This window comes from Torulaspora globosa, chromosome 5 (genome assembly GCF_014133895.1).
Source record: "Torulaspora globosa chromosome 5, complete sequence".
Lineage (NCBI taxonomy): Eukaryota > Fungi > Ascomycota > Saccharomycetes > Saccharomycetales > Saccharomycetaceae > Torulaspora > Torulaspora globosa.
Genome location: NC_050731.1, coordinates 147,339 through 174,824, shown reverse-complemented (window position 1 = coordinate 174,824; position 27,486 = coordinate 147,339). Strand labels below are relative to the sequence as shown.

Here is a 27,486-nt window from a genome sequence, read left to right as displayed (position 1 = left end):
GTTAAGTGATCTTCTATAAGCCTTTGAAGCTGGCGGTAATCCCGTGGTTATTTTTCGCCACCAAGCGCTGAACGTTGCAAGTGAGATGTCGAATCACCAAGGACGATGTGGTTCAAATTTTAATTTAGCAAGTCATCGCAGATCAATAGGACGACCATTGCATTTAGCAGCCGACAAAGTGTCATTGAGCAGGATTGCCCAATAGTCACAAGCGATTTGCTGCGTCCTGGTGGTGGGGGACTTCCAGTGGGCTCGAGATTGAAATTTGGAGACTAAGATGAAAGAAGTTGTTTCTGGTACGACTCCAAAGAAGATCAGTGGGCTGGAGTTTAGCGCACTCAGCGCGGCCGATATTGTGGCTCAATCAGAGGTCGAGATCTCCACCCGTGATCTGTTCGACCTTGAGAATGGCCGTGCTGCCAAGGCCGGAGGTGCCTTGGACCCTAAGATGGGTGTCTCATCATCCAGTTTGGAGTGTAGCACCTGTCATGGAAATCTGGCGTCTTGTCACGGTCATTTTGGACATATAAAGCTTGCGTTGCCAGTTTTTCACGTGGGTTACTTCAAAGCAACCATTCAAATTCTGCAGGGGATCTGTAAGAATTGCTCGGCTATTTTACTGAATGATACTGATAGAAGGCATTTCCTTTCGGAGCTACGTCGCCCCGGCGTTGACAACCTCAGACGTATGGGCATATTGAAGAAAGTGTTGGATCAATGTAAAAAACAGAGAAGATGTCTGCAATGTGGTGCGCTAAACGGTGTGGTGAAAAAGGCTGCAGCTGGGTCAGGTTCGGCATCACTCAAGATTATCCATGACACATTCCGTTGGGCGGGCAAGAAATCCGCACCAGAGAAGGATAAGTGGGTTGGTGACTGGGATGAAGTTTTGTCGCACAATCCAGAGCTTGAGCGTTACGTGAAGCGCTGCATGGATGATCTAAACCCGTTGAAAACTTTAAATCTTTTCAAACAGCTAAGGCCGGACGATTGCGAACTGCTCGGAATTGATTCGTCCGTTAAATCGGGCAGACCGGAAACATACATCTGGCGGTACTTACCGGCACCGCCTGTTTGTATCAGACCCTCTGTTATGATGCAAGATTCTCCTGCCTCCAATGAGGACGATCTAACTGTGAAACTCACAGAAATTGTTTGGACCTCTTCACTCATTAAAAGTGGACTGGAGAAAGGTATCTCAATCAATAACATGATGGAGCATTGGGATTATCTTCAGCTTTCGGTGGCCATGTACATTAATTCCGATTCTGTCAATCCAGCTATGATGCCTGGAGCTTCTAGTGGAGGTGGTAAAGTGAAGCCGATAAGGGGCTTCTGCCAACGTTTAAAAGGTAAACAAGGTAGATTTAGAGGTAATTTATCTGGTAAGCGTGTGGATTTTTCAGGAAGAACTGTCATTTCACCAGATCCTAACCTGTCCATTGATGAAGTCGCTGTTCCCGATCGTGTGGCGAAAGTACTGACGTATCCTGAGAAGGTGACGCGTTACAATAGGCAAAAACTGCGGCAATTGATCATTAATGGACCGAACGTCCACCCGGGTGCAAATTATCTTTTGAAGAGCGATGAAGACGCCAGAAGAAACTTACGGTACGGTGATCGTGTGAAGTTGGCCAAGAATTTGAGAGTTGGAGATGTGGTAGAAAGGCATCTTGAAGATGGCGATGTTGTGCTGTTCAACCGTCAACCGTCATTACACAGATTATCTATCTTATCCCATTATGCGAAGATCCGCCCGTGGAGAACTTTCAGATTAAATGAATGTGTCTGTACACCATACAATGCCGATTTTGATGGTGACGAAATGAATTTACATGTCCCTCAGACTGAAGAGGCAAGGGCTGAGGCAATAAACCTGATGGGAGTCAAAAACAACCTCTTGACTCCAAAATCTGGTGAGCCCATTATCGCTGCAACACAAGATTTCATAACAGGTTCATATCTAATCTCGCATAAGGATTCGTTCTTCGATAGGGCAACCTTGACACAGTTACTTTCCATGATGTCTGACGCTAATACTCAATTTGATATTCCACCTCCTGCAATCATGAAGCCATATTACCTGTGGACTGGTAAACAAGTTTTCTCTTTGTTGATCAGACCAAACAAATTGTCATCGGTGGTTATCAACCTAGACGCAAAGAATAAAGTTTTCATTCCACCAAAAAACAAATCTTATCCAAGTGAAATGTCTCAGAATGATGGTTATGTGATTATCAGGGGGTCAGAAATTCTCAGCGGAGTCATGGATAAATCTGTCCTTGGTGATGGTAAGAAGCATTCGGTATTTTATACTATTTTGAGAGATTACGGGCCTCAAGAAGCAGCCCATGCAATGAATAGAATGGCTAAACTCTGTGCCAGGTATCTTGGTAATAGAGGGTTTTCGATTGGTATCAGCGATGTGACGCCAGCAGATGATCTGAAAAGAAAAAAGGAAGATATGGTTGAATACGCGTACGCAAAATGTGATGAATTGATTGATTCTTACAACAAGGGTAAGCTAGAAACACAACCGGGCTGTAATGAGGAACAAACGTTAGAGGCAAAAATTGGTGGTCTACTTTCGAAGGTTAGAGAAGAAGTTGGTGATGTGTGCATTCGAGAGCTTGATAATCTGAACGCTCCCTTGATCATGGCAACGTGTGGTTCCAAGGGTTCCACTTTGAATGTTTCCCAAATGGTGGCGGTCGTTGGTCAGCAAATTATATCTGGTAATCGTGTTCCCGATGGTTTCCAAGATCGTTCTTTACCTCATTTCCCAAAGAACTCAAAAACGCCTCAATCGAAGGGTTTCGTTAGAAATTCTTTCTTCTCAGGATTAACACCCCCAGAGTTTCTTTTCCACGCTATTTCTGGTCGTGAAGGGTTGGTTGATACTGCCGTGAAAACAGCAGAGACTGGTTATATGTCCCGTAGATTGATGAAATCTTTAGAGGATCTGTCTTGTCAATATGATAACACAGTCAGAACATCCTCCAACGGTATTGTTCAGTTCACATATGGTGGCGACGGTCTGGACCCCATGGAGATGGAAGGTAATGCACAACCTGTCAATTTTGTTAGATCATGGAATCATGCCTTTAATATCACCTTTAACAACACTGACAAAGGCTTGCTTCCTTATCAAATCATGTCGGAAACAGATAAAATATTAGGTCCTTTGCAGGATAGGCTCATTCGGTATGATAATGTCGGTAAAGTTGTCCCCAAAGAAGAAAATGCATTGGTTGAGTACATTGATCAGAATGATGCCGAAAGGAACTTCTATCTGTCTTTAAGGAAATTCATGCTCAGCAAAGCAGAGCTGTTAGCTTCCGTAAGAAAACAAAGAGGAATGAAAGAATTACTGGATGAACCTGGTGAAGAATTCAAGAGTATGGATTTGGACGAGCACGTTCCTGAATCTACCAGATATTCCGTCGATCAATTGTGCCGCATCACTGGCAGAGCCGTTAGCGAGTTTTTGAAAATCGCCATTCTAAAGTACCGTAGGGCTAAGGTGGAGCCTGGTACTGCTGTGGGTGCAATTGGTGCACAGTCAATTGGTGAGCCTGGTACTCAAATGACTTTGAAGACTTTCCACTTCGCTGGTGTTGCTTCTATGAACGTCACGCTGGGGGTTCCTCGTATTAAGGAAATTATCAACGCATCTAAAGTCATATCCACTCCGATTATTAATGCTGTTCTTGTGAATGACAATGACGAGAGAGCTGCGAGAGTGGTTAAAGGTAGGATCGAAAAAACTTTACTTTCTGATGTCGCATTTTACATTCAAGATGTTTACCATGACAACCTTTCGTTCATACAGGTCAGAGTAGACTTGAGCACAATTGACAAGCTTCAACTTGAGTTAACGATCGAAGATATTGCCGTCGCAATCACACGGGCTCCGAAGCTGAAAATTCAGGCGTCAGACGTGAGTATTCTGGGGAAGGACAAAATTGCAATCAACGTCTTTCCCGAGGGTTATAAGGCGAAATCGATTTCGACTTCGGCAAAAGAACCTAGTGAAAATGATGTCTTCTTCAGAATGCAACATTTGCGTCGTGCCCTTCCAGATATTGTGGTGAAAGGCTTGCCAGATATTTCAAGAGCCGTTATCAATGTACGGGATGACTCAAAGCGTGAATTGTTGGTTGAGGGTTATGGTCTGAGAGATGTTATGGCTACAGATGGTGTCGTAGGACATAAAACAGTTACAAACCACGTTTTGGAAGTCATGAGCGTTCTAGGTATCGAAGCCGCCAGAGCAAGTATCATCGGAGAAATTGATTATACAATGAGTAATCACGGTATGAGCGTCGATCCTCGTCATATTCAACTTTTGGGAGATGTGATGACTTATAAGGGTGAGGTTTTGGGTATCACTAGATTCGGTTTAAGCAAGATGCGAGACTCCGTCCTTCAGCTGGCATCTTTCGAAAAGACAACGGATCACTTATTCGACGCAGCGTTTTATATGAAAAAAGACGCCGTGGAGGGTGTCTCGGAATGTATCATCCTTGGTCAAACAATGTCGATTGGTACTGGCGCTTTCAAGGTTATAAAAGCCACTGAAATAGATGATGGCGACTTGAAACCAAAACCAACGCTATTCGAGAATTTGGTGCAAGCAGTGAGCGTCAAGGCTAATTGATTGCTACTTTCGCGTCAAATAAGGGGACAACAAAAGATACGTAAGATTTACATTAATAACGATAGGATAGATGTTCTGCATTAGAAGAGATGGATAATTGAGATTGGAAACCAGGCTAATTTACTAAAAATCGTATGTCTGTGGGCGAAAAAATTAAGCCCTGTAGGGGGCTCGAACCCCTAACCTTGTGATTAAGAGTCACACGCGCTACCGATTGCGCCAACAAGGCCTATTTTGTTGTTGAGAATTATTATCTACAAACACTTAACAAAAGCACTCAAGAAGGAAGATTTCCCACTGAAGTACTGTTCTTGGAACCATTTTAAACGTTGATGTTTGACTTAAGGTAACATCTTGTGGTTTTTGCAGACGCAATACTAAAATATTAACTGAGGCATAACTGTCGCAAGGTCCCAAAAAGTACTAATCATAAATCAAGGGTCACAAGTATCGTTGATTCCCAAACTCCGAAAGATAAATGAGCTCTTTTGAAGGCTTATGCCTTTGCGTCTAATATTCTTCTTATTGATGTGATGCAATGCTCTCCATCGAGCAGGTATGTCCTTGGAAAAGATAGTTAATCAAGACGCCCAACTTCTTGATGAGTTGGCAAGCCGGGTTTGAGAAAGACTCCAACCTATAGGGAATTTCCAAACCCTGTACTCCAGATCAACGTATTAACAGTCTGCGGCCTAAAGTAGATAGTTACCGAGAAAGACAATATAATGATATCGGAGAAGGTATTATGGTACGTAAATGTTATTATTACAGTGTATATGCAGCATCTTTAAAGCCAACTGACTGAATTATGATCCAAATGACCGCTGCTTGCTATTGCTCAGGAGCGTAGTCCTCTTTGCTTATGCAATATATATGCTAGAGGGCAGTGTGAATTGTGTTCGTACTCTTCCGCAGAGTTTTTCGGGCGTAATTTCATAGTTGCTTGGCCGTACCCTCCTCACAAGAGAACCTCGAGCATATCGCCATTCTCCATGTCTTGCTCTACGACTGTTCCATTCAGATCAAGCTCTTCGTGGTCGAACATAAGCTTAACCTGCGTTGTAGCGGGAAGCGACTTTTGCGATCTGTAGTAGTCTGCCACCTTTGCGAACGGCGTTGACGGCCTTACCTGCACATAAAGCTTCTTATTATCCTGCCCAACTAGGGCAAGCTTTATTGCAGCCGAATTGGACTCTTTTTCAGAATCCTCCGACACCAGGTTCTTAAGCGATGAAGTATTGCTACTCTCTATCAACTTATTCATTCCTTGGTTTTTAGAGTCTTCAACTTCGTTGGCTAGCAGACCAGTTCCATCATACAAGACGCTTCTAGCGCCATTTCCCAACCCCACGAGCCTTGATCTCAATCGCTCCTCGTACTCTTGTTCCTGCTCCCGGTGTACCATTGTGATCTCAATATGAACAATCTCTCCTTCAGATGCTCTATGAATCCGCAGAGAGTCACAGGTCATAAATTTCAAGAGCTTTGCATTATTCCAGTACAACGTCACATTGTCAGCATTGTGGGGCTTGTCTAGGTCCTCGCAACCGTCACATTCTTTGACGAATCCATCAAGAACAGACTCTAGTATACTGCTGAATTCACGGTCGCCCAAGACTTTCACTTCAATAATCCTTCCAATTGAGCCATCGAGCCGTGACAGAAATTTGACGTTGTAAAGTCTTTGCGGTTCTTCGTTCTCGCAATCTTTAGATTTCCCCAACCTGGCAGACTTCTTCTTTTCCGATGAAGCTGAGGATGCTTTTCCGTTAGATGGTGGTGGCTGTCTTACATTGCTTGTCAACTTTCGACGCTTACTTCTGGTTGCTGGCAGTAGTGGAGCCGATCGGTTGTCGCTAGCCAATTTAGCAGTTTCGCTTCTAAGTCGTCTTGAGACTGAGGATCCACGGTTTGCAAGTCCTGAGACGGTCATTGATTCGCTTGTAATTATAATGTCCTCATCGCTTTCTGAAGTGGAGCCTTCCGCGTGTGGTTCGTTCGTGGATCGCTGGCTTAAGGCTGGGATGGAGGCAACTTCCTTTTTATAGGTCAAACTGTCCTTATCAATCGAATCGGCTTCAATAAAGACCATACTATCTGATCTGTCTCGCTCATCGTCTGTCACTTCGTTCATGAAGAATTCATCGTCGTAGTCAAAATCATTGGACTGGGGATTTGTCATATATATCCAACTTATACCAGCGTTATTGGCCCTACCAACTGATGTTCTTGCAGTAGCAGTCGAATGACTACAATTATTTTTATGATTAGTTTATATTTTAGAACTTCTCAAAGCTTTAGTTGAGTAATCAGCACTACATATGAACAACTAATGAGACAGTCAGCTGGTAAACAATATGTATAATATCCATTTAGAGGCCTCTTAAACGATAATCTTAGACTCCAAGGAACTGTAGTCCTCGAAAAACGCTTTGAAAAGCTTGATCTGGAGCTCCAGGTCGGCGGAACCTCCGGTTTCCCTGATGGAGTGCATACTCAAAATGGGATTGCCCAGATCCAGAGTCCTTATGCCTGTCTTTGAAGCTAAAATTGGACCGATAGTAGAACCACATGGTGAGTTGTTGGCGACGACAAAGAGCTGAAGCGGAACCTTTGCTCGATCGGCAAGCTTTTTCACAAGAACCAGTCCTGCAGAGTTGGTCATATAACGCTGATTTGCGTTAATCTTGATGACTGGACCAGCACCAATGAGTGGCTTGTGCTGGGATTCATGCTTGTTGGCGTAGTTTGGATGCACTGCGTGTGCAACATCCGACGATAGGAAAAATGATTTGGCCGAGGTCTCCAGCAGCCAGGATCTCGATAAGGGATCAGATTCGTCGGTGCCGTCAGCTTTCAAAGCGGTCAATCTTTCTAAAATGTTTGGCAAGAAGTTTGAGTCTGCGCCTTGGGCTGACGAAGAACCGATCTCCTCGTGATCGAAACTGGCCATTAATCTTATACCATGCTCTTCCTCTATGTTAGTGTCAGCTGCCAAGACTAGGGCATGCAAAGAGGTGAAGCAGGATGTCAAGTTATCTAGCCTTCCAGAGAAGACAAACTCGTCATTCAGGCCTCCGAGGGTCGAGGCTGCATGGTCATAAAGGATCAACTCGAAATCCTCGATATCTGACTCGGATGGAAGACCCAGTTCTTCGGCAATTAGCTTGATCAGATCCTCGTTGTGTCTCTCAACGATGGATTGCAAAGATGAAAAAGTGGCATCGTCCTTGGACTCACTAGGCGTTTGGTCTGCTTTAGCAAGACCAGCAATTGGCAGTAACTGCGTCTCCTTGTTGAATTCAAATTTCTGGTTCACGTCCCTGTCTAAGTGGATAGCCAGCGTTGGGATCTTAAGCAACGGCTTGTTCAAATCGACCAGTTTCGATACAGTGTCCCCGGTCGATCTGTCCTTCACAAAGACTCTTCCGGCAATGGACAGATCTGAGTCAAACCAGCTATGCCAGATCCCACCGCCGTAGCATTCGACGCCAATTTGCGCATACTTCTCACTTGTCTTCTTAGAAATCGGTTTAATCCTCAACGTAGGAGAGTCCGTATGAGCACCTGTAATCGCAATTGGGTTCCCAGGCTTCCACTTCCCGCCAACAGAGAACGCAATGATCGATGAGCTGTTTCTAGTGACAAAGTACTTGCCCTTATGTTCAACCTTCCCGTTCCAGCCGTCACGCTCATCCAATTCCTTGAATCCGTGCTTCAGCAGCACCGATTTCATGCTTTCGACCGCATGGTAAGGTGAATGGGACCCATTGAGGAACTTCACAAACTCCTGAGGATAGTTGGTTGTCGTATTCTTTGGCACAGATTGCATAGTCGACAGTCTGCGGAGATGTATTCTTAGCATATAAGAGCCAGAACAAGCTTGCTGCTCAATGGAAAGGATTAAACTTGATTTCACTCCGATCTGAAGCCTTGTCTTATAAGTACGTGAATCCAAAGCTTATCTGCCCGCTTCGCAACAAGCCCTTACAGATCCAAGCGATTCGCAAGACAAGTCTAAAGAACTCCAAGCATGTACGGACCACGATGTTGGACTGCTGAGGCTAGGCATCCTAGCTGCTAATGCTGCAATGATGATAGAACCATTTCCATCCTCTTTCAGTCAAGAACAGGCGTTCTACTGCCAATTGAGCGTCGCAAAGGGCGGTTTTATTGAGAATTGGAATACGCAAGAGCTTCATACACTCCAATTGAGCGATGATCTGGGCTCTGGGCGATCTTGCAGCCAATGGCTTGAGGGCTTTGTTTCACCAGCACACGCTATAAAGATAAGAGTTATGAGTCATAACTTCATAACTTCATAACTTCATAACTCATAACTCATAACTCTTATCTTAACTTCATAACTCATAACTCTTATCTTTTCGCAATGTGGCTTTGATGGGATATATAACTGGTGCTGGTATACATCATAAAGGCAATACCTTAGGCTCCCAATTATCTGTTTGAAAGCTGAGGAAAAGCTTCAAGACGCATTAAGCAATGGTGGATCTAGCTACTGCGTTGATTCACGCGGATGACAAGGATAATAGGGTGACGGATGTTGCTCCTCCTATCAATGTTAGCACTACCTTTCGTTACGATGAGAACGAGTTGATTCCATGGAGTGAACGTGAGAGTTTCGAGTTTATGGACGAGACTCCGATCTATTCGAGGCTCTCCCACCCCAACAGCACGAGATTGGAGTCAGTATTCTCGGAGATCCTCGAGGGGAACGCCGTGGTATATTCCTCAGGAGTGGCTGCGTTCTTTGCTGCTATGGTTCACTACAATCCGAAGAGAGTGTTCATGGGCAACAGTTACCATGGTTGTCAGTCAGTTGTCAAGATACTGGGTAGAAACTATGGCGTCGAGAGGTACATGCTAGAGGATATCGAGGAGCACGCCTCGAAGGGCGACATTGTGCATATAGAGACGCCTGTGAATCCATACGGTACCTCCGTAGACATTGAGTCTTTCGCAAGGAGGGCTCACGCCAAAGGCGCTTTGCTTCTTGTCGACTCTACGTTTGCTCCTCCACCTCTTCAGTATGCTTGGAAATTCGGCGCTGATATCATATTGCACTCCGCAACCAAGTATTTTGGTGGCCATTCGGACTTGCTAAGCGGTGTTCTGGTGGTTAAAGATCCTGGGGTGGCCGCACAGCTCAGGAATGATAGGATTTACTTGGGTACGAACGCCTCGAATCTAGAAAGCTTTCTGCTCTTGAGGTCGCTTAGAACCTACGAGCTTAGAATTAACAAGCAATCGCAGAGCGCTACACAGATCGCAAAATACCTGCACGAGCATCAGAAGGACTTCAATGGTGTTCTCAGCGCTGTGTACCACTCATCCCTGCAGACAGAGCAGTACGTCAAGACGCAGCTGGAAGGTGGCTACACTCCGGTCCTATCGATTACTCTAAGCACCAAAGAACAGTGCAAGTCTTTCACCAAGAAGCTCAAATTTTTCCACCATGCCACGTCTCTGGGCGGTGTCGAGTCGCTTGTCGAATGGAGGGCTATGACCGATCCTAACGTCGACCAGACATTGATAAGAATCTCCGTTGGTTGCGAATCTGCAGAAGACCTCATCAACGATCTGGTGAATGCTCTACATGAGGTGCAGGACGCAACAACATGAGTTTTTGCAGAAAACTCTCCAAGAACAGCGCGATGTCGCTCCAGCGCTCATCCAGCGACTGTGGAGTCTTACAGAGCCCTTGAGGGCTCGACAGATTTAGATTAAATAGTCGACTTCGACTACTGTTGAAGCTCGTAATCCGTGATTCACTTTATTATGGGTCTAAATGGTCCACTTCTGCAGGTAGCTCTACATCTTCAGAAGTATAGAATATAGACCTTGTAGTGTATCCTATGATACCTGTGAAGAGGCGTAGAGGCCGTCCAAGAAAGAATGAAATGACCAAGGTGGATCCTAGCATTGCCGCTGCTGCAATCGCTTCTGCCGTTGATCCAGCAGCTTCGAAGAGCAGACCAGCAAGAGGGCCCAAGAAGCTGGAAAGCGGTGATGATTATGTCCAAGTAAATGAGGAGGGCGACGATGAATATATACCGGCGTTTGAAGATCTAGTAGTCGAGTTAGATGAACCGGAAATTGGCAACAAAGCGAGGAAGAGCCAAGGATATAAGCGTACGAAGACGAATGGTTCACGGTCAAATACTCCGAGCTCGACTCTTGAAGAAAAAGGACGTGTTGTTCGAGCTTTGAAGGATCTGTCTTCTGCGAGAGATAAAATCGAACGAATTTACGGACTGAATAAGCAAAAACTTCTGAACTTGGCCAAGGTCAAGGAAGGATTCGAGACCTGCGTCTTCTGCTTCCCGCCTGAAAACCTGCAAAGCGATTCACCCTACTTTGTCGATCTGGTACCGCCCTGTGCTTCGGCAGACGTCTACAAAGCACTTGTTGGCACGAACAGAACGAAATGCCACCATATGGGCGAGTTGGAAATGGCCCAGATGTTCCAAAAGCGTTCCAAGCCGCTACAGGTTGTCATTGGAGAAGCAGAAATGTCGCTTGGCGTAGACGATAAGGCAGACTTCCCGGTTTTTCAAAACGACAGAAGGACGGGCTTTTTGTATAATACTGGGGCCCTTATAACTGATATTGCCTGGCTTAAACAGGAACATGAAGAATCGCAGTATCTCGCAGTATCCCTATCTCAGTATATGGACAGGCCGTCGGACGAACACTTGAAAATGTTCGAGACTGAAGGGAACGTCTCATGCATCGAAATTTACAAGCTTCATCCCCATACAATGGTTTTTACTAAATTGCAGACGATGATACACACATTCGGTGAAACCTGGAACTTGAAATGGCATGAAGGATGCCAAAATGAGTCGTCAATCGGCTCGTTAATATTTGTCTGTCACGACGGTTCAGTGAAAATGCTTGAAGTTGAACACACCCAAGAGTTCGCTGTCAAACTAATTGATCAACCATCATTGTGCATCGAGCTGCCGAAAGTTGCCATAACCTGCTACGATTTTCTTTCGCCCACAACAATAATATGCGGCTTCAAGAACGGATACGTGGCCGAGTTTGATCTTTCAGATCCAACTACTCCCTCGTACTATCGGAAAATACACGATTCCTATGTTATATCAATTGTAGTTGCATATTCCGAGTTCGAGAACCTTTTAGTCTCCACCGTGGCAGTTGATGGCTATTTCTATGTGTTTGACCCAAAGGACATCTTCACGAGTAAAACTACCATAACACGTTTCCGAGGCACCAACATCATGCCGATGGCCTATATCCCACAACTATATGCAATTATAAACAGCGATGGCGCCAATTCCCTGAAGACAGTGGTACCGCGCGCCGCCTTTGCGATTCACTCGGTCTGCTCGCTAGAAAACTCCATTGTATCAATAGGCACCTCTAGACTTCACCCGTTATCTCTATCTGGAAGCTCTGACGGTAGCGTCGTCATTGATAATGTTGCGAGGAGACTCTTGACTGGTATCAAGAACAGCGCCCACACTCATACTTCACTGAGACTTTGGAAATGGGAGTACAGCGAGTTAGAAGAAAAGTATAGGCTAAACCATGCATATGAAACATTCAAGTTGAGCGTGAACGAAGTCATTGCACTACGAATAGACCCTCATGGGGTGAACATATCCTGCGTTAAATGGTGTGAGAGCACGTCGAGCGGTCAATTTTATGCGTTTGCTAATAATGCAGGCATTCTGACGGTAGAAAAGCTAGGGACGTAACTTCATTAGAGGCATTGGAGTAACAACTGTGCAGTTCCGTCAACACAAAAAGTCAAAAATCTACTCAGTACTTAGGAATTGATGGATCAACCTTATCAATGTACTTGAACAGTCCTCCGCTGATATCCTTGACACTAGGAATGCCGAATCGATCAATGAGAAGCCTCGTTGCGAGTCGAGAATCGTTTCCATAGCGACACATCACCACGACCTCACTATCTTTGCTGATGTTGGGTATGTGAGCTTGTAGCTTTTCCAATTCACCGTCCATATCCCTCAGTTCCTTTACAGTAACATTATGTGAGTCTGACAAGTGAGAGATTTTATAATGGTGGCGAGGTCTCACGTCTAGCAGTATGTAGTTTGAATCCGAACGAGTCCTGTATTCTCTCTCAAACTTCTCCACAGTAATTCTCTCTTCCGAGGTACAGACGTCATAGTTTCTCGAACCACAAAAGGCATCATAGTCTATGAGACCCGATTCAATCGATTCTCTCGTTACTGTCGGGGTTTGGCCACAGCAGGCACAATTGCTTTGCTTGCCTCTCATCCTGAATGTGCGCAAGACCTGTTCGGGGAAGCCAGAGTACGTCTTCAGGAAAGGCTGAAAGCCAATTTTTTCATACTCTCCCAGGATCAATTTCAACGTCTCTACGGCCATCATTGTCCCCACTAGGCCGATGCAAGGCCCAATAACACCACCCTCCTGGCACGAGGTAACGGAAGTTGGGGTCGGCGGCTTTGGATAAAAGCATCTGTAGCAGGGTCCCTCATTATTGTAATTTAGGATACAAAGCTGCCCTTCTGTGCCCAGACCGGACGCAGATACCACTGTCTTGCCAAGATTAACAGCAACATCCGATATCAAATATCTTGTCAAAGGCGTATCGGTAGCGTCAAGTATAATGTCATAAAATTCGAAAATTTCAAACGCATTCGCGTTACTCAGCCTTACAGGATGCGTTCTGACCTCAACGAATGGGTTCAGCTTATTGAGAACCCGGCGCGCGGATTCGCATTTCAGCATTCCAACTGTCGTCGAGTTGTGAAGTACCTGTCTGTGGAGATTCGAGGTATCAACTACATCGTTGTCAACTATCCCAATCACTCCAACACCTGCGCCAGCTAGGTAAGGCAGCACAGGACAACCCAATCCTCCGGCTCCAACAACTAAAACTTTGGCATTACGCAACTTTATCTGTCCGCTTACACCTCCCGTATCCTCAACAATCATCTGCCTCCCATAGCGTCTGAACTCTTCAAGAGAAAGCGGATACCTTTTCTCCTGCTCTCTTTCTCTATTTTGCAGCTCTCGATGCAACCTTGCATTTTCCAGCTTTAAAGCTGTCAGCTCCTTTCTCAACTCTTCAGAAGCCTCCATATCGAACAAAAAGAAGTGCCAGACCAACCTCTATGGCATAACCTGAACGCTTATAGCTTATGAGATGAGATGAGCTAAAACTTTTCAACCGTGGTCATACGAGACGACATGCTAAGGAACCCAGCTTACTGATCAACCTACTGCTTTCGAAGACCTGTAACGGGCTCTGACTGATCCTCCTCTCTCATTAGACCACTTCATCAGACAACCTTCTGCTTCACGAAGAAATTCTTCAAGTATCGCAGCTGGAAGACACATACGAGGATTAACCCAGCAATCTGCAAAACGGACCAGAATAGAATCTTGCTGTTAACGGCTTCGCTTTCATCTCTGAAGTGAGCTTCTTTCTGCCTCACTGCTTTCTGTTCTGTACGGATGGTTTCCAACCTCTGAATCAGTTGCGACACTCTGCTCTGTAAACTCGTTGTGTCATCTCTCATTCTGCTGTCAAGTGCCTGGACAGAACCAATATCGAGCTCTATAAAGATTCTTATTTTAGCATTCCTCACCGGATACATGGGCTGGATACAAATCTTGTGCTCTCCCGTCTCAAGGGCAGTAAATGTGAAATCCCCACTATGAGAGTTTTGTTGATTCAGCACTCTATGATCATCATCAAAAGTTTCATACAATGAAATGCCAATCTTTAAATCAGGATCATCCACGAATATGCCATCCTTCTCAATGTACCCATCTATATCGCCGATCAGTAGATTTCGCTTTGCCAAGTTCTCATAGAAGCATTTGGTTTCCCCCGATTTCAGATAGAGATGCAGCCCTCTGACTGTGGTCGATGTAAGCATTAGTTGCCAAGCGAGAAAGTGCAATAGCTTGCCAAACATCATCGAGGTTCGCTTTGTTTGTGTGCAAAATGTAGCAAGATCTTGATCAAATCATTTCGCGAGAACTTCATTCAATTGTATACATACGCTAAAATGCACACTACTAGACTAAGTTGGCATAAAGCTTCAGTTCGTCTTGAAGAAAATCAGTAAAATCCTCTGGGTGATAGTCCTCCAAAGACAAATTCTCCAGCGACAAGACGTCCTTAGAGGCGTTGCGATCGGCATCTCGATGACCTCTGTCCAGCAGCGGGCGCAATGTGCAGTCATAGCTCTCACAATCCACCTGTCGATCACTCCAGTAGTACAAATGCGGCTCATGCAGCAATTGAAGTAAGACGGATTTCTCCAATCGGACGAGCTGCTTTAAAGGAGGAGACGTTAGGTGTGGTTCCGAGTTTTCGAGCTTGTCTAATCGCCATTCAATATAACCGAGAAAGAACTTCGCAAATAAGTCTATCGCATTACTGAAAGTCCGTTCATTATCAAATGGTGCCAATTGCAATGCTTCGTCCTTTGGAAATCTGCCGCGATGGGTGCTTAAACCGTCGCCCTGGAAACTCATTGACCACGCTAACTGCGGTAGATCAATCAAATCGCTATCGTCGTTTTCCAGCGAAGCGATCCTGCTCTTGTAATCATTGATTGAAATGTAGTCTTCTTTTCTCTTACTGCTGTGTTCTTGGAAATACCAGAAGGTGCGATAACAGGTGGGATCGTAGGCCCAACAGCTCGACGATTCGCTATCAGGTGAATGCATAAAGGCCAAAAGTAAGTAAGCGAATTGTTCAGTGGAGTCGTTAATGTGCCAACAGTTTTGGAAGTTGATCAGTTGAACGACAGGGTTTATCTGCATCCATTTGTAAAATAATCTGAGATTGACAGCGGGCATCGGTTCTTGCTCTCTTAGATATCCTCTGTCGAAAGATAGACTAATGAACTGACACTTATCAGCACTTGACGGGACAAATCCATAATAGTGGATGAAGGAGATCAAGTCTTCGACCGGCGAATAGCTGATAAAGATTTCAAATTTTGTGGCATTAGCTGGTATCCGATCCACATCCAATAAGAGCAAGACGTCCCGGGTCTGACGGTCAATATCGAAATGGGCATTCTTCAAGTCATTGCTATGATTTGCGAAGTCCAGCAGAGGCACCAGCGTCGTGTTCACAACAAAATCGTCGGAGTTTTCTGCAACTTCATCAGGAATCTCCAGACTTCGTGAAGAAATGGCAGCATACACTTGTCTCAACAGCGGGAGAACAGATCGACTGCAGCTGACCTTATTCTTAAAAAAATCCTCCAGCAGATCCAGTACGTCTTTCAATGCAACAAACATTGAGTACTGGCCATACAGTTCCGCAGCTTGCTCGCAAAACATAGGAGCATTGTCTACTTTCACTTGTAAAAGAACGTCTTCCAAATAAAACCTCAAAGTTTTAGGCAGTTCATACTCCTCTTTCACCAATGTCAACAGGGTGAAATAGAATACAAGGACCGTAGTTTCACTTAGCAGGCTCTTCAACCCATCTAGCTCTAGGAATTGCGAAAAAACAGCACGAACCGTTGCATGGAGCTTTTCCATATTTTCCTTGGAGCTGTACTGAGTCTCATCCTTGATCAATTCCAATAACGTATCTAAACTGAAGGTTGCTAGCCTAGGTATTCTCAATAGCTCAATTGTAACGTCATTAGGATCATAATTAATGGAAGCGAGATCGACGAATAAACCATAGCCACTTGGAACGCCTTTAAAGAATGAGTTTTCCACACTCAAGGCTCCGTTCACTTTCAGGTTAGCATTCTTCGCGAACCAGTCGACAACGGAAGACATGCTCATTAGAAATCGGTTCAATAAGTCTTGTACAGCTGATGCGATACCTGAATCGACAAGTGTCCCATGAATTAGTCAATTAGAGCGATGTTGGGAACCGACAATGGCGCCCTCGCTCTATAAAGCATCAGAATCTGTAATATCTAGAGCGAATTTTCCCGTCGCGACAGATGTCAGTATCTGAGAAATGGCATCGAACCTAACAAATATGCTGAACAAGGCAAGATTGCGGACTTCGGCAGCTTTCGGCAGTCCGATTGCAGCCAGGGGATCGATCATCAAGCCAAGATACTTTGGAGCTCAGAAATGGCGGGCTCTAGAAATGCAGGCACGAAGGCGTAAACCGAAAAGAGCTTTACAGTGTCAACAGATGAGTACAATTCCCGCGAGTAAATCCCCAGCTGACGATGCTAGAGAAATGGATTTGAGCCTCGTACTGATTTTCTGTCACTTGTTCATGCTGCCAGTAGTTCTGGTTTTCTCAATATAAGAAAGTCGAAAAAAAAATGAGATGAGCTACTTGAAGTCAAACCGTTGATAGGCCTGCGCCAGCGATTGATCTGTCTCATCACCATGGTCCAGGCTGTCAAGCTATCCGAGGTGAGCAATAGAAAGAGGCGGGTGGACGAAAACGAACCGAGCGAAGAATCTGACATCAATGTCAGCAGTACCGACTCAGAGAACGACAGCGACGACGACGACGACGATGACGGTGGCAAACAAATTGTCAACGTAGACTTTGATTTCTTTAATGGGAACCCAGAGGTAGACTTCCACGCCTTTAAAAACCTTCTACGTCAACTGCTGGGACCGCAGGAGAGTAGCCGAGTTCAAATCAGTCAGCTGGCAGATCTCATGCTACAGTCTCCGACCACCACGATCAAGACCGACGGCCAAGAATCAGACCCATACTGCTTTCTGTCGTTTATCAACTACAAAGAGCACCGCGACAGCGACTACGCCCAATATCTGCGTAAGGCGGAACCGAAACTGGCCGCGTTCCTGCAATCGATAGACTCCAACCAAACCAAAAGTTGCGCGCTGGTGATCAGTGAGCGTCTCATCAACATGCCCGCAGAAGTCATGCCTCCTCTCTACAAGATAACGCTCGAAGATGTCACCAACACGCTCGGCGACGACAAGAAGTACGACTTCTACATCATCCTCAGCAGAAAATACGAGGTGAACTTCGACGTCGACAGCGACGACGAAGAAGACACTAGCGCCAGGTCTAAGAAGCGTGTCAAGCAAGCAGAGATCGACTACTTCCATCCTGAGGACCGTTATCTCGAGAAACACGCCAAGATCAAGTGCGAATCCCAGTCAAAGGGAGGTATCATCAGCTCCTACATGGTGGTCGACCACCAGGGGCTCGTCGACAGCATCAACGAACTTGAGCAAGAGATCGCTTCCTGGAAGTAGTCCTCTGCCACGTCTCTATTGATATATGTCTTTGTATATGTATCGTTTTGGACGAGCGAGCAGCTCTTGCCGGGGCGAAAAGTTTTGCGCGACGAGCCACAAAGAGGAGGGTAAACGAGAAAGACGGGGGCAAAAGGGCATTTGGAAGGCAATAAGAGCTGTTACAAGAAGGGTTGTGGCGACTTGAAGCTTTTCATATTGAGTTCCAGCGCTTAGAGGCAGCGAAACACGTCTCTTTGAAGCGCTTTTCGCTGGGTGTTTTTTGCTGCTAGGAGCTATCTGGCTGTTTTGCGGGATCGCCTAATCAGGGTAACTCGGCCTGAAAACAGATATAAGCTAGATAAGCGCCGAGATGTCTTCAAGATCACCGTCGCCACCGAGAAGGACTGTTATAGGGTCTAGCAGCAGTCGTTCGGACGACTCAGGAAGTGGGAGTAAGACGCATGTGGAGGACTTGGTCAAAACGCGGAATCGCAAGCTGGTGGAGCTGTATTGCATGTCTCGATTGAGTGAGTTGCTTACGATAAGGGATGAGAAGGCTTTGAAGGCTGAGATGGATAGCTTCCTGCGACAGAATGATATAAAAAAGGGACTGCGGTTTCGTAGCGATACGCTACCGAGACAGCTGTGGCAAGCGGGGTCACCAATGGGTACCGACCAGCCTGGCAGTGTGGTGGGTAGCGCGAAGAAAGCGCCTAGGAATGTTGATGCTGCCAAAAAGGTAAAGAACGAGCAGCCAAGAAGTAGCACTGCAGATTCATACATGGCGCAAAAGGTTAAAAGCGAGCTCAAAAGGCCGCTGACTGAGAGTGCTGCAGGCGAGTTACCTCCAGAGAAGAAACTAAAGATCAATCGAGATACCAGACCGAACACACTAGAGAGCGGTACGAAATCTCATTCGAGTTCGGTCCCTAACTTGATATCAAGTGCAGACGAGTTCGGTAAGGCAAGGTCTGCTTCCATCTACGCTTCCCCCATTCCTTCTGTGCCCAACCGGCCCATTTATTATCCCGATATTGACATCACACCAGCAGAACCCACCCCGCTGGGAGGGACAAAGAAGTGCCGGAACTATTTGGTGGATGAAGTCTCAAGGAAAAGTATAGAACCGATGGATTATTTCAAGGAAAACAACATTAATAGCAAGGAATCAGTGTACTTACTTATGAAGGAAATTGTTCCTTCCGAGATACCGCAAGCTTTGCCGCTTGCGGAGTTAAAGTATATGGTACAGACTTTACCACTCATAAAACTGATACCTATGGCTCATAAAGTTCTCACTACAGATATTATGAACAATGCTCTCAGCGAAGGCCGAATAACCGTTGTGAGTTCAAGGATCGAGGAGCTGCGAAGGCTTGGGTTATGGTCTCTGAGGCAGCCTAAAAAATTCGTTGATGCGTGGCAGGAAGAACCTTCACATTATCGTACTCTTATTGAGGAAGCAAAGTGGATGCAGGCTGATTTCAAAGAAGGCCGCAAATACAAGATAGCGGTTTGCGCAACAATTGCACACGCTGTGATGGAATATTGGTCATTTGGTAAAGTGTGCTGTATTAGCAGAAGACCTATCAAACATTTGTCAGCGGACGCGAAAGACGAAACATCAGTGCTTTGTTCTGATACGGCTGGGGATAGCAGCGCCTGTGAGAATGTGGTGAATCATACTCAACAAGACAGACAAATACAGCCTATTGAGCTGGCTGGGAACGAACCTGGCTCATCGTCTGGAGAACTGGATACAGAGTCTATTGAAGCAACTGAGCAGAATGTGACTTCCGTATTGGATGAAAAGCAAGCCGCTGAAGCCATGTGTAATGAAAAAGTTGAAGCCATCGATGTAGAGTTATTGAAAAAAGGTTCCGACTCTCAAAAGGAACATTTCCCTACCGAGTTGACAAAGGACAGCACAAACGAAAAGGAGGATGACGGAAAAAGATTTTCACAGTATCCTTTCAAATTGCATTTGTCCTTTGATGAACTCAACAAGACAGCTAGAACAATTGCGCAAGAGATTCCGTTATATATAGGAACACAAACCGAAAGTAATGCTTTAGAGAGCTTACCTTTTGTTGCTGTTTCGAAATCTTTGGTTACTCTGGAAGACGACCACTTCCTGAAGCTAGTTGAGAAACAAATTGTTGAAGAGGAGCAGTCTCTAGTGCAATTGAGCAAACGAAGGGGAATGTTTTATGGGAACAGAAGAAGTCATTACTTGAAGCCTCCACCTGCTCCGTCATTAAAGTATTTACAGAATAGAACGCCAACTATATGGCTTCCAGAAGACGATCAGGAGCTGGTGAAGAATATTAATGCATATGCATATAACTGGGAGCTTATAAGCGCCCATATGACTCATAGGCCTACTATGTCCTACTTTTCGAATATTGAGCGCAGAACTCCTTGGCAATGCTTTGAAAGATTTGTTCAATTGAATGAGCGATTCAGTTTCAGCGACCTCAAAGGACCTCGTGCTCACAGCGTTCATCAGTGGTTATTGGAAGCACATAAATTCCAGCAGAAACAGAACAGAAGGATTTCTCCTCTGGGCGTTGGTCCGGAGTCCATTCAAAGGGGTCATAGAAGGCTGCGTTGGGCCAGCATGTTTGAGGCCATGAGGAAAAACATAAAGAAGAGGGAAAATGCTCCACGACCTAACCCAACTCAACCGCGGAAGCCCTTAGATTGCAAGAATATGAAGGTTCCAACGCCAGCAGAAATGTCTCAGCTGAAAGCTCAACGAGATGAAGCTTTGCGTCGAGACATACAAATGAGGCGAAATGTTAAGAGCCGACTACAGCAGAAATCTAGTCAATCAAGCCCCAATGTCACGCAGAGTCGAGTAGCTAATAAACCTGGAATGGATTATGTGAATAGCAGCTTACCTAGGGATTCAGGCGCTAGGCAGGTTTCTGCTCCAGCCCCCTCTCAAAGGCCACTTACTGAGCGTGAAATTGTCGAGAGCTATTCGAGGAAGATACTGGCACAAAAGCCGGAGCTGTCCTTGGAAACGGCAATGAAAGCTGCACAGAGCTATTATAAATCAGGACAGCAGCGAAGAATGCAGTTACAGCAGCAACAGCAGAAATTGAGCCCTCATATACAGGCTGCATCAGCACCAGTTCAACCAACCGAACGAATGGAGCAGAAAGTCAAAGCAACTACAAACCACCTGAAACCTAATCATTCCGCTCCAAATCCAGACATGAAATCACCCACTCCTCAGGAAATATTAGAACGGTTTCAAAAATAATGAAAACGGGGTTATTCATAACGTATCGCATGGCATTCTTTTTAAGCCGATTAACGAACTTTATAAAGCACTTGTATATACCAATATATCACAAAGGCATTTCATAAAACAATTCTTTAAAGGTTTTACCGAGACGAACAAATTTGACTAATGAATACAGATTTGTGCAATCAATATATACTGCCGCTAGTGCTCACGAATAGCGAGACTTGCTTATCTAGATAAATCACAACTTTGGGAGAGTAAAAACGGCTGTCTCCTCGACAGGAGATCCATTGATTTTGTAGGTGGCTTTCCATTTAATTTTGAGTGGTTTTGTAGCACCAGCCGAAGCGTTGTCTATCCATGCCTGTTGAGTGACAGCATTGCTTGCAAACGCGGAAAGGGAACTGCCTGATTGTGGCTGTAACCTCAGGCCCATAGACTTTGGCACTGCTACCAAAAAGGTCAGGTCCGTGATAGTGAAGGACGAAACGTTCGAAAAGCAGGTCTTCAGCTCGATCGTAGAGTCCGATTCTCTTTTAATATCAAACTCTATCTTTAGATTTTTAGTTTCGCTGGCCAAAACCTTTGTTGCAGAAGAAGCAGAGGACGAAGAATCTCCGAAGTCAGCCAGAAGCTTGAAATCGTCGATTTTTTGCTGACCAGAATTCGACACGCTGGAGGCAGAATTCTGTGCCGAGAATCCGCTCAGGAAATCCAAGTCCAAGCTGTTAGCATTTGATGTGTTGGAGACCGCAGAAGTTGGCTGTCCAGCACCCAAAGAGATGCTACCACCTAAACCGAAACTCTGGGAGGCAGAATTAGAGGAAATAGACAAATCCGTCAAGTCGCTTAAAAGGTCTGCAACCACATCACCAGATCCTGATTGAGCGGGCTGAGGAGATGATGATTGGGTTTCTTCATCATCATCAAAGTCAATAAGGTTGATTTCCTTCGCCAATGTACCACCATTGCCGGCATTGGATGTTCCATCGGAATCCGAAGATGGCGCGATGTTTGAAGGATGGATCTGCGAAGCAGCACTCGAGTCGCCGGCCTTCAAGAGATCAAACTTTTCAAGAAGCTGATTTACTGTGTCGTTGAACTTAAGCAAATCCTGAACCATATTGTCGTCTTCGTGTTCTTCTTCAATAATTTTTTGAAATTTAGGTTGAGCACCCTTCAAATTGGAGTATAGCGATACGATCGTATCGTCCTGTAGATCAACTGAATCAGAAGAAGATAGCATCTCATTCAATAGATCCGCCTTTCGCTTAAGCTTATTCAATTCATTCGAAATCGTTTGTTTAGCCTCGTTGGCATTGTCTTGCTTGAACCCAGCCATAACTTTCATCAGTTTGTTGGCCTCCCTCAAGTCTTCGGGTCTACCACGCCTGATTAGTTCCTCCAACTTTGCTGCCTGGGCCACTTCTTGCTCTTTTTGGATCTCACTTGGCGTCTTCAGATGGTCGCTTGGTCTCAAAACTGCCAAATCAGATTCGTTTATCTTGGGAAACACATATCCTTTGTACTTGAGCAGTCTATGCATATCTCTAATATAACCCAAATCCTCCTTGTACGCTGCATGTTTACAAATCGTCTGATACCACTCTTCGATTGCAGTCAAAATCAGTCTCTGAACCTTCGAATAACGCATTGGAGGGTGTTCGGGGAACCTCTTCACCAATTCATTCAGGAATTCCTTACGAGAGATCTGTAGATGCAACGGATAGCCACAGTTCTTCACCAAAACGTCCAACAAAGCCAACGCAAAGACCGCTGTATGTGTGTCTCTGCTGTTGATCAATTTCACAATCGCAATAACTGCATCTCTAGGACAGGGTCCCTGCTTTTCGTTGATGTAATCAGCCACATCCAGATTCAGTGCCAAATCAGGTTCAGGCAGAGATAGTCTACAAGCAGTTTGCACTTTTCTCAACAACGGATTCCCTACGGGCTGCGGTCTTCTCACTGGAGCATCTGTGAGATATATACCTTGCGACATAGCAATTCCAAGCCAATTCGATAACTTTCCTTGTCAATAGTAACCTTATCGACTTGCCAGTTTTTGTTTAAGATGTCTCCTTTTTTAGCAGACTAACAACAAGCCGAACTATATATACAGCTTCTAAGTGAAAAGCTTCAAGACATCGGCCAACAGCCGTTCAAAACTGCTTAGGAACCTTTTAAAGCTCGTCAGTTAGTGTTTGTAGCAGAACTCGACCAATGTCTACTAGTGGGAACACGAGCGTGCCGAATGAAGACCCACTGGGGATCGACAGACTGACCATCGATTACGATTACTTACTCTATAAGATCAACGATTACGTGGCCAGCATCCAATTGGAGACCACGGCGATCTGTAGACGTCAAAATGAGTTGATACGGGAGCAGATCATTGATCAAGTGATGGAGAAGAATATCGAAGGGCTCAACAATATTCTGAAAAAATGCGAGGAGCTCGAAAACCACTTTGACATGCTGGACCAGATCGCCGTCATTTCCGAAAACTTCAAGGTGCGACTGGCGCGAGTCCTCAAGGATTATAAGCAGTTGAAGAGTTGAGCGACTTCACCAAGTTACACGGTCATCTTCAAGAGCCATCTTTCTCTGAAGATAGCGTATCCGCTGCTGATCCCATCGGTGTCTCAAAGCGGCTTGCTTCATCCGTACGCAGGCTTGGACAAATAGGGCGATTGTCTTAAACTTGGGGCGCTGGAGCGGCGCCAAGTTGTGCGCAAAGGGGTATTGGTTGCGCTGAGCCAGATAGGCTGGAAGCTCGGGATCGACTTCGTTCCGAATCTTCATTAGATCGAGTCTGACGTGCTGTGATATGGCCCGTAAAACTCGATTCAAATACTCATTCATTGTCCTTAAATCATCATTTTGCTTCACTTCGGTGTGATATTTCAGTTTGTAGTAGTCTATCCGATCCTGCGACATTGTGTTTGACCGGCGTGCAGACGTACCGTTCTCAACGCTCTTACCTTTGGATTCCATAAGTTTTCTTTCTAGGGCCAAATTCTCCTGTTGCAGAACTTTCAGCTCGTCTAACAACCGCTGTTTCATCGAATTGTACTTTTCCCTAAACGACCTAGAGAGCTCATCGTCGCCGCCAGTCTCATTCTTTTCTCTGAGCTTAATATACTCTTTCGATAGATGCTCGAATTTGGAGACAATTTTTTTGAGCTCTTCTTTATAGCGGTCCTTTGAAGTTTGCAGCTGAACAGCTTTTTCTGCCAAGTCTGACTTCTCAAATCTTAATTGTTCCAAGAACTTATTTAACCGCTCAATCTCTGACAGCTTTTCGTCCAGATTTTTTTTCATCGCACCGATAGAACCAACTTCCTGATGAACTATCCTTTCATTTTCCCTATTAAGGGAGTCACATTTAGACTTCCAGGTTTCTAGCTCTCTCTGATGAGATTCCTCGATAACTTTCAACTCCTCTTTCAGCAATAAAATTTCCCTTTCCATCTTCTCTATTTCATAATTATCATCAGCTTTCGCCTTTTGCAGAAGCGTCTCCTGAGATTGTCGGAGCCTCCGCAGTTGATCCTTCAGGTTATTAATCTCCAATTCTTTCTCCTTTACCCGCTGAGATGTTTTTTCGGAGTTCTTGGTCGTGTTTTCTATAATTTGACTTTGAAACCTCGCAGATAGCTCTTCTGCTTCTTTTAGCTTAGTTCTCGCGAGTGCTAGCTCTTTTTTCTGACTCTCCAGCTCATCTTTCAAATGCTGAAAGTCTGCTACTTTTCTCTCAAGCTTATTGTGTTCCACAGTAATCTGATTTATGCTCTGATCTAATGCTCTATTCCGCTCTGTCAGTCGCCTAACTTCTTCGGTCTTGTCTCTAATAACCTTCTCTTGTTGGGTATAGCGCACTTGGCTAACCGACTGCTTTGACAGCTCGTCGTCCTTCCTCTTGATTATTCTTTTAAACTCCAAAATATCATTGTCTTTATCCTTCGCCAGTTTCTCTAACTTCGCCAGGTCGTCTTCCAACCTCTTGATAACGTCATTTTTCAAATCAAGACTTCTTTCAAGCTCTAAGAGGGATGCACTCCCTCGATGATCAAACTCCTCTAACTGTGTCCTCAATCGCTCGATTTTCCGTTCCTTCTCTTCCAAGTCATTGTTTTTCGTTGCTAAAGTTACATTAAGATTATTAAGATCCGATTTCAACATGTCAATTTTGATCTGATTCTGCTCATGCTTTGCCCTTGTATCCTCCTCTAGCTTTGCGTATCTCTCTTTGAGTCGTTCCAGCTCTTCCTTCGTATCCGGCGGTGTGGCCAGTTGAGGAGCCTTGACGCTCAACTGCAGCTGCTCGTTCGCATCCCTTAACTTCAAAACTTCCCCTTGAAGCTTCTCGAATTTCTGCTTCCATTCCTGTATCTCCTCCAAGAGACCCAGACTTTTCTTCAATTCGCCTTGATCCGTGACGCTATTCAGAAACTTCAGCAGCGAGTTACACTTTAATCGTAGACTGTAGTTCTCCGTATTGAGTTTATGCAATTTCTCCTGCTGCTCTCGCAAAGGATTCGACGTGACAGCGTTTTCACTCAGTTCCTGCATCAAATTCCTCTTATCGACATTGGTGTTTTCCTTCTCCTGCCTTACATGAGGCAAAGTTTCTTCCAGCTGCGACTCATCATTGAACATCCTGGTAGAGTTAAAACTATCGTCAAGGCTCATCTTACGCGTCTTCCTCCTCGGTATGCCATGGTCATCGTCACTAATCGGCCCGTTTGTTCGCTTCCCATTTTGCTTCTCCTTCACGTAACCTATGGGTGTAAACTCAAAATTCTTCAGGTCTCTAGCTGGCCTGTTAACAGTCTCGTCCATCAACGACTTCAAATAGTTTGATTTGCGAAAGGGTTTTGTTTCCCTTCTACTTGTTTGTGTATTATTGTTCTTTGTACCGCGTTCTTCGTATTATACAGATCAAATTAATCACCATCTATATATTTTGAACTTCTGACAAAAAGCGGTTCAAAGCGTTCAGTGCACTGCCAGATTGGATACTTTCCTCAGCCTTTTCGACCCCTAGCTTCCAATCCTTGTTTCCCTGGCTTAAACAGTACAAGACGGCTGTGTTCAGTAAAATGTAGTCGTAGATCGGATTATTGTCCCCTAATCGATACCTACCAGCCAGAATCTCGTCCTTCAGGATGTGTGCGTTTTCAGCAGGACCCAGAGATTTGCATTCTGCCAGTTCATGCTCTTGGAGGCCGAACAGGTCCGGTCTCAGTTCGAATGTATCGACATTGCCGGGTTTGGACGGATCGACGTGCCAGACGGTTGTGCCACCGACCGGAGAGACCTCATCAAGGCCGATGTGGCCCCAGACAACGAAAATCTCGCTCGTAGGGTACACCAGCGCCGCGGCTCGAGCATACTCGGGAGCCAAATCTCTGGAGTACACGCCCAGGATTCTCCTGTTCACATGGCTGACAGGATGGACTAGAGGTCCCAGCACGTTGAAAATGGTAGGTATCCCGATCAGTTGTCTGACTTTGGCCACCATTTTCATCCCGTTGTGGAAGTAAGGTGCGAGCAGGAACAGGAAAGTGTTACCGCTGTGCCACAACGTGGCTACCGTCTTCTGGTTGACCTTAGAAACATCGCACCCTAGCTTCGCAATCAGGTCGCCCGCGCCACTGTTGGAAGTCGACGCTTTGCCGCCATGCTTGCACACTCTGAGTCCCGGGATCCCTGCAGCCACTATCGCAGCAGACGTGGACACGTTGAACGTGTTCTGCCCGTCGCCCCCAGTGCCAACAATATCCAGCACCACTTCGTCTTCCCTGACATGCGACGACAAGTCCACTGTATCTGAGTATCTAAGCACCGCTTTTGCAGCTTCTGCAATGTACTCGGCCTTGTGATCTAGGCCCGTGGTTCGAAGCGAAGTCAAGAAGCTGGATACCAGAATGTAACTTTGCAAAACCTCTTCCGCCTCTAAAGTCGCTTCCTTCGCTAGAGCCTCAATGATAATACCAATAGCATGGTAAAGATCCTCTGGAGTCAATTGGGGTGGAACAACCAGCAATTTTTTCGTATAACGGACCAATCCCTTTACCACATCCATGTTCGATTGCTATCGATACCCGCTACCACTCTCTTGAACAGCAAATAGTGCTGATAGCACTACCACTCGCTCAAGAGTGCACATCAACAGCCTACTGAAGAGACCTCTTAGATCACGTGACCCGAACCGCACTGCAACCATCCTACCAATCACTCTTGTCGTTCATTCTGTATCGTCCGACTGCTCAACTAGCCTTCCTTGCGTCCTCTTCTTGTGCTGTCCTCCGAGCGTTCCACTTTACCGGCATATGTTTACCGCGGCAGCCAC

At 45.4% G+C, this 27,486-nt stretch overlaps 14 protein-coding genes and 1 non-coding gene across 15 annotated transcripts; 6 read left to right on the top strand and 9 right to left on the bottom strand.

The window, feature by feature from the left end:
- Positions 1 to 277: 277 nt before the first annotated feature.
- On the top strand, positions 278 to 4,660 carry RPO31 (DNA-directed RNA polymerase III core subunit RPO31; the record flags this gene model as incomplete). Its single annotated transcript, XM_037283959.1, has 1 exon — positions 278 to 4,660. One exon carries the CDS (start codon positions 278 to 280, stop codon positions 4,658 to 4,660), a length of 4,383 nt encoding a protein of 1,460 aa, XP_037139855.1.
- A 156-nt stretch (positions 4,661 to 4,816) lies between these two features.
- On the bottom strand, positions 4,817 to 4,889 carry HG536_0Etrna8K. The gene has a single exon. It is a non-coding gene; the product is annotated as a tRNA-Lys (tRNA).
- Positions 4,890 to 5,618: 729 nt separating this feature from the next.
- On the bottom strand, positions 5,619 to 6,842 carry ESC2 (Esc2p; the record flags this gene model as incomplete). The annotated part of the gene is made up of 1 exon (XM_037283958.1): positions 5,619 to 6,842. One exon carries the CDS (start codon positions 6,840 to 6,842, stop codon positions 5,619 to 5,621), a length of 1,224 nt encoding a protein of 407 aa, XP_037139854.1.
- Positions 6,843 to 7,043: 201 nt separating this feature from the next.
- APE4 (aspartyl aminopeptidase) lies at positions 7,044 to 8,525 on the bottom strand (the record flags this gene model as incomplete). The annotated part of the gene is made up of 1 exon (XM_037283957.1): positions 7,044 to 8,525. One exon carries the CDS (start codon positions 8,523 to 8,525, stop codon positions 7,044 to 7,046), a length of 1,482 nt encoding a protein of 493 aa, XP_037139853.1.
- A 638-nt stretch (positions 8,526 to 9,163) lies between these two features.
- HG536_0E00890 (putative cystathionine beta-lyase) lies at positions 9,164 to 10,303 on the top strand (the record flags this gene model as incomplete). The annotated part of the gene is made up of 1 exon (XM_037283956.1): positions 9,164 to 10,303. One exon carries the CDS (start codon positions 9,164 to 9,166, stop codon positions 10,301 to 10,303), a length of 1,140 nt encoding a protein of 379 aa, XP_037139852.1.
- A 233-nt stretch (positions 10,304 to 10,536) lies between these two features.
- On the top strand, positions 10,537 to 12,408 carry TFC6 (transcription factor TFIIIC subunit TFC6; the record flags this gene model as incomplete). Its single annotated transcript, XM_037283955.1, has 1 exon — positions 10,537 to 12,408. The coding sequence occupies one exon, from the start codon at positions 10,537 to 10,539 to the stop codon at positions 12,406 to 12,408; it is 1,872 nt and encodes a 623-aa protein (XP_037139851.1).
- A 64-nt stretch (positions 12,409 to 12,472) lies between these two features.
- On the bottom strand, positions 12,473 to 13,789 carry UBA4 (Uba4p; the record flags this gene model as incomplete). The annotated part of the gene is made up of 1 exon (XM_037283954.1): positions 12,473 to 13,789. The coding sequence occupies one exon, from the start codon at positions 13,787 to 13,789 to the stop codon at positions 12,473 to 12,475; it is 1,317 nt and encodes a 438-aa protein (XP_037139850.1).
- A 200-nt stretch (positions 13,790 to 13,989) lies between these two features.
- On the bottom strand, positions 13,990 to 14,634 carry ERP5 (Erp5p; the record flags this gene model as incomplete). The annotated part of the gene is made up of 1 exon (XM_037283953.1): positions 13,990 to 14,634. The coding sequence occupies one exon, from the start codon at positions 14,632 to 14,634 to the stop codon at positions 13,990 to 13,992; it is 645 nt and encodes a 214-aa protein (XP_037139849.1).
- Positions 14,635 to 14,734: 100 nt separating this feature from the next.
- Positions 14,735 to 16,474, bottom strand: CTM1 (cytochrome c lysine N-methyltransferase; the record flags this gene model as incomplete). Its single annotated transcript, XM_037283952.1, has 1 exon — positions 14,735 to 16,474. The coding sequence occupies one exon, from the start codon at positions 16,472 to 16,474 to the stop codon at positions 14,735 to 14,737; it is 1,740 nt and encodes a 579-aa protein (XP_037139848.1).
- Positions 16,475 to 17,041: 567 nt separating this feature from the next.
- On the top strand, positions 17,042 to 17,890 carry BCP1 (protein-transporting protein BCP1; the record flags this gene model as incomplete). The annotated part of the gene is made up of 1 exon (XM_037283951.1): positions 17,042 to 17,890. The coding sequence occupies one exon, from the start codon at positions 17,042 to 17,044 to the stop codon at positions 17,888 to 17,890; it is 849 nt and encodes a 282-aa protein (XP_037139847.1).
- Positions 17,891 to 18,242: 352 nt separating this feature from the next.
- EAF1 (Eaf1p) lies at positions 18,243 to 21,143 on the top strand (the record flags this gene model as incomplete). The annotated part of the gene is made up of 1 exon (XM_037283950.1): positions 18,243 to 21,143. One exon carries the CDS (start codon positions 18,243 to 18,245, stop codon positions 21,141 to 21,143), a length of 2,901 nt encoding a protein of 966 aa, XP_037139846.1.
- Positions 21,144 to 21,369: 226 nt separating this feature from the next.
- HG536_0E00820 (uncharacterized protein) lies at positions 21,370 to 23,130 on the bottom strand (the record flags this gene model as incomplete). The annotated part of the gene is made up of 1 exon (XM_037283949.1): positions 21,370 to 23,130. The coding sequence occupies one exon, from the start codon at positions 23,128 to 23,130 to the stop codon at positions 21,370 to 21,372; it is 1,761 nt and encodes a 586-aa protein (XP_037139845.1).
- A 221-nt stretch (positions 23,131 to 23,351) lies between these two features.
- Positions 23,352 to 23,690, top strand: CNL1 (Cnl1p; the record flags this gene model as incomplete). The annotated part of the gene is made up of 1 exon (XM_037283948.1): positions 23,352 to 23,690. One exon carries the CDS (start codon positions 23,352 to 23,354, stop codon positions 23,688 to 23,690), a length of 339 nt encoding a protein of 112 aa, XP_037139844.1.
- A 6-nt stretch (positions 23,691 to 23,696) lies between these two features.
- Positions 23,697 to 25,973, bottom strand: SPC110 (Spc110p; the record flags this gene model as incomplete). The annotated part of the gene is made up of 1 exon (XM_037283947.1): positions 23,697 to 25,973. One exon carries the CDS (start codon positions 25,971 to 25,973, stop codon positions 23,697 to 23,699), a length of 2,277 nt encoding a protein of 758 aa, XP_037139843.1.
- Positions 25,974 to 26,088: 115 nt separating this feature from the next.
- On the bottom strand, positions 26,089 to 27,219 carry TRP4 (anthranilate phosphoribosyltransferase; the record flags this gene model as incomplete). The annotated part of the gene is made up of 1 exon (XM_037283946.1): positions 26,089 to 27,219. The coding sequence occupies one exon, from the start codon at positions 27,217 to 27,219 to the stop codon at positions 26,089 to 26,091; it is 1,131 nt and encodes a 376-aa protein (XP_037139842.1).
- Positions 27,220 to 27,486: the final 267 nt, after the last annotated feature.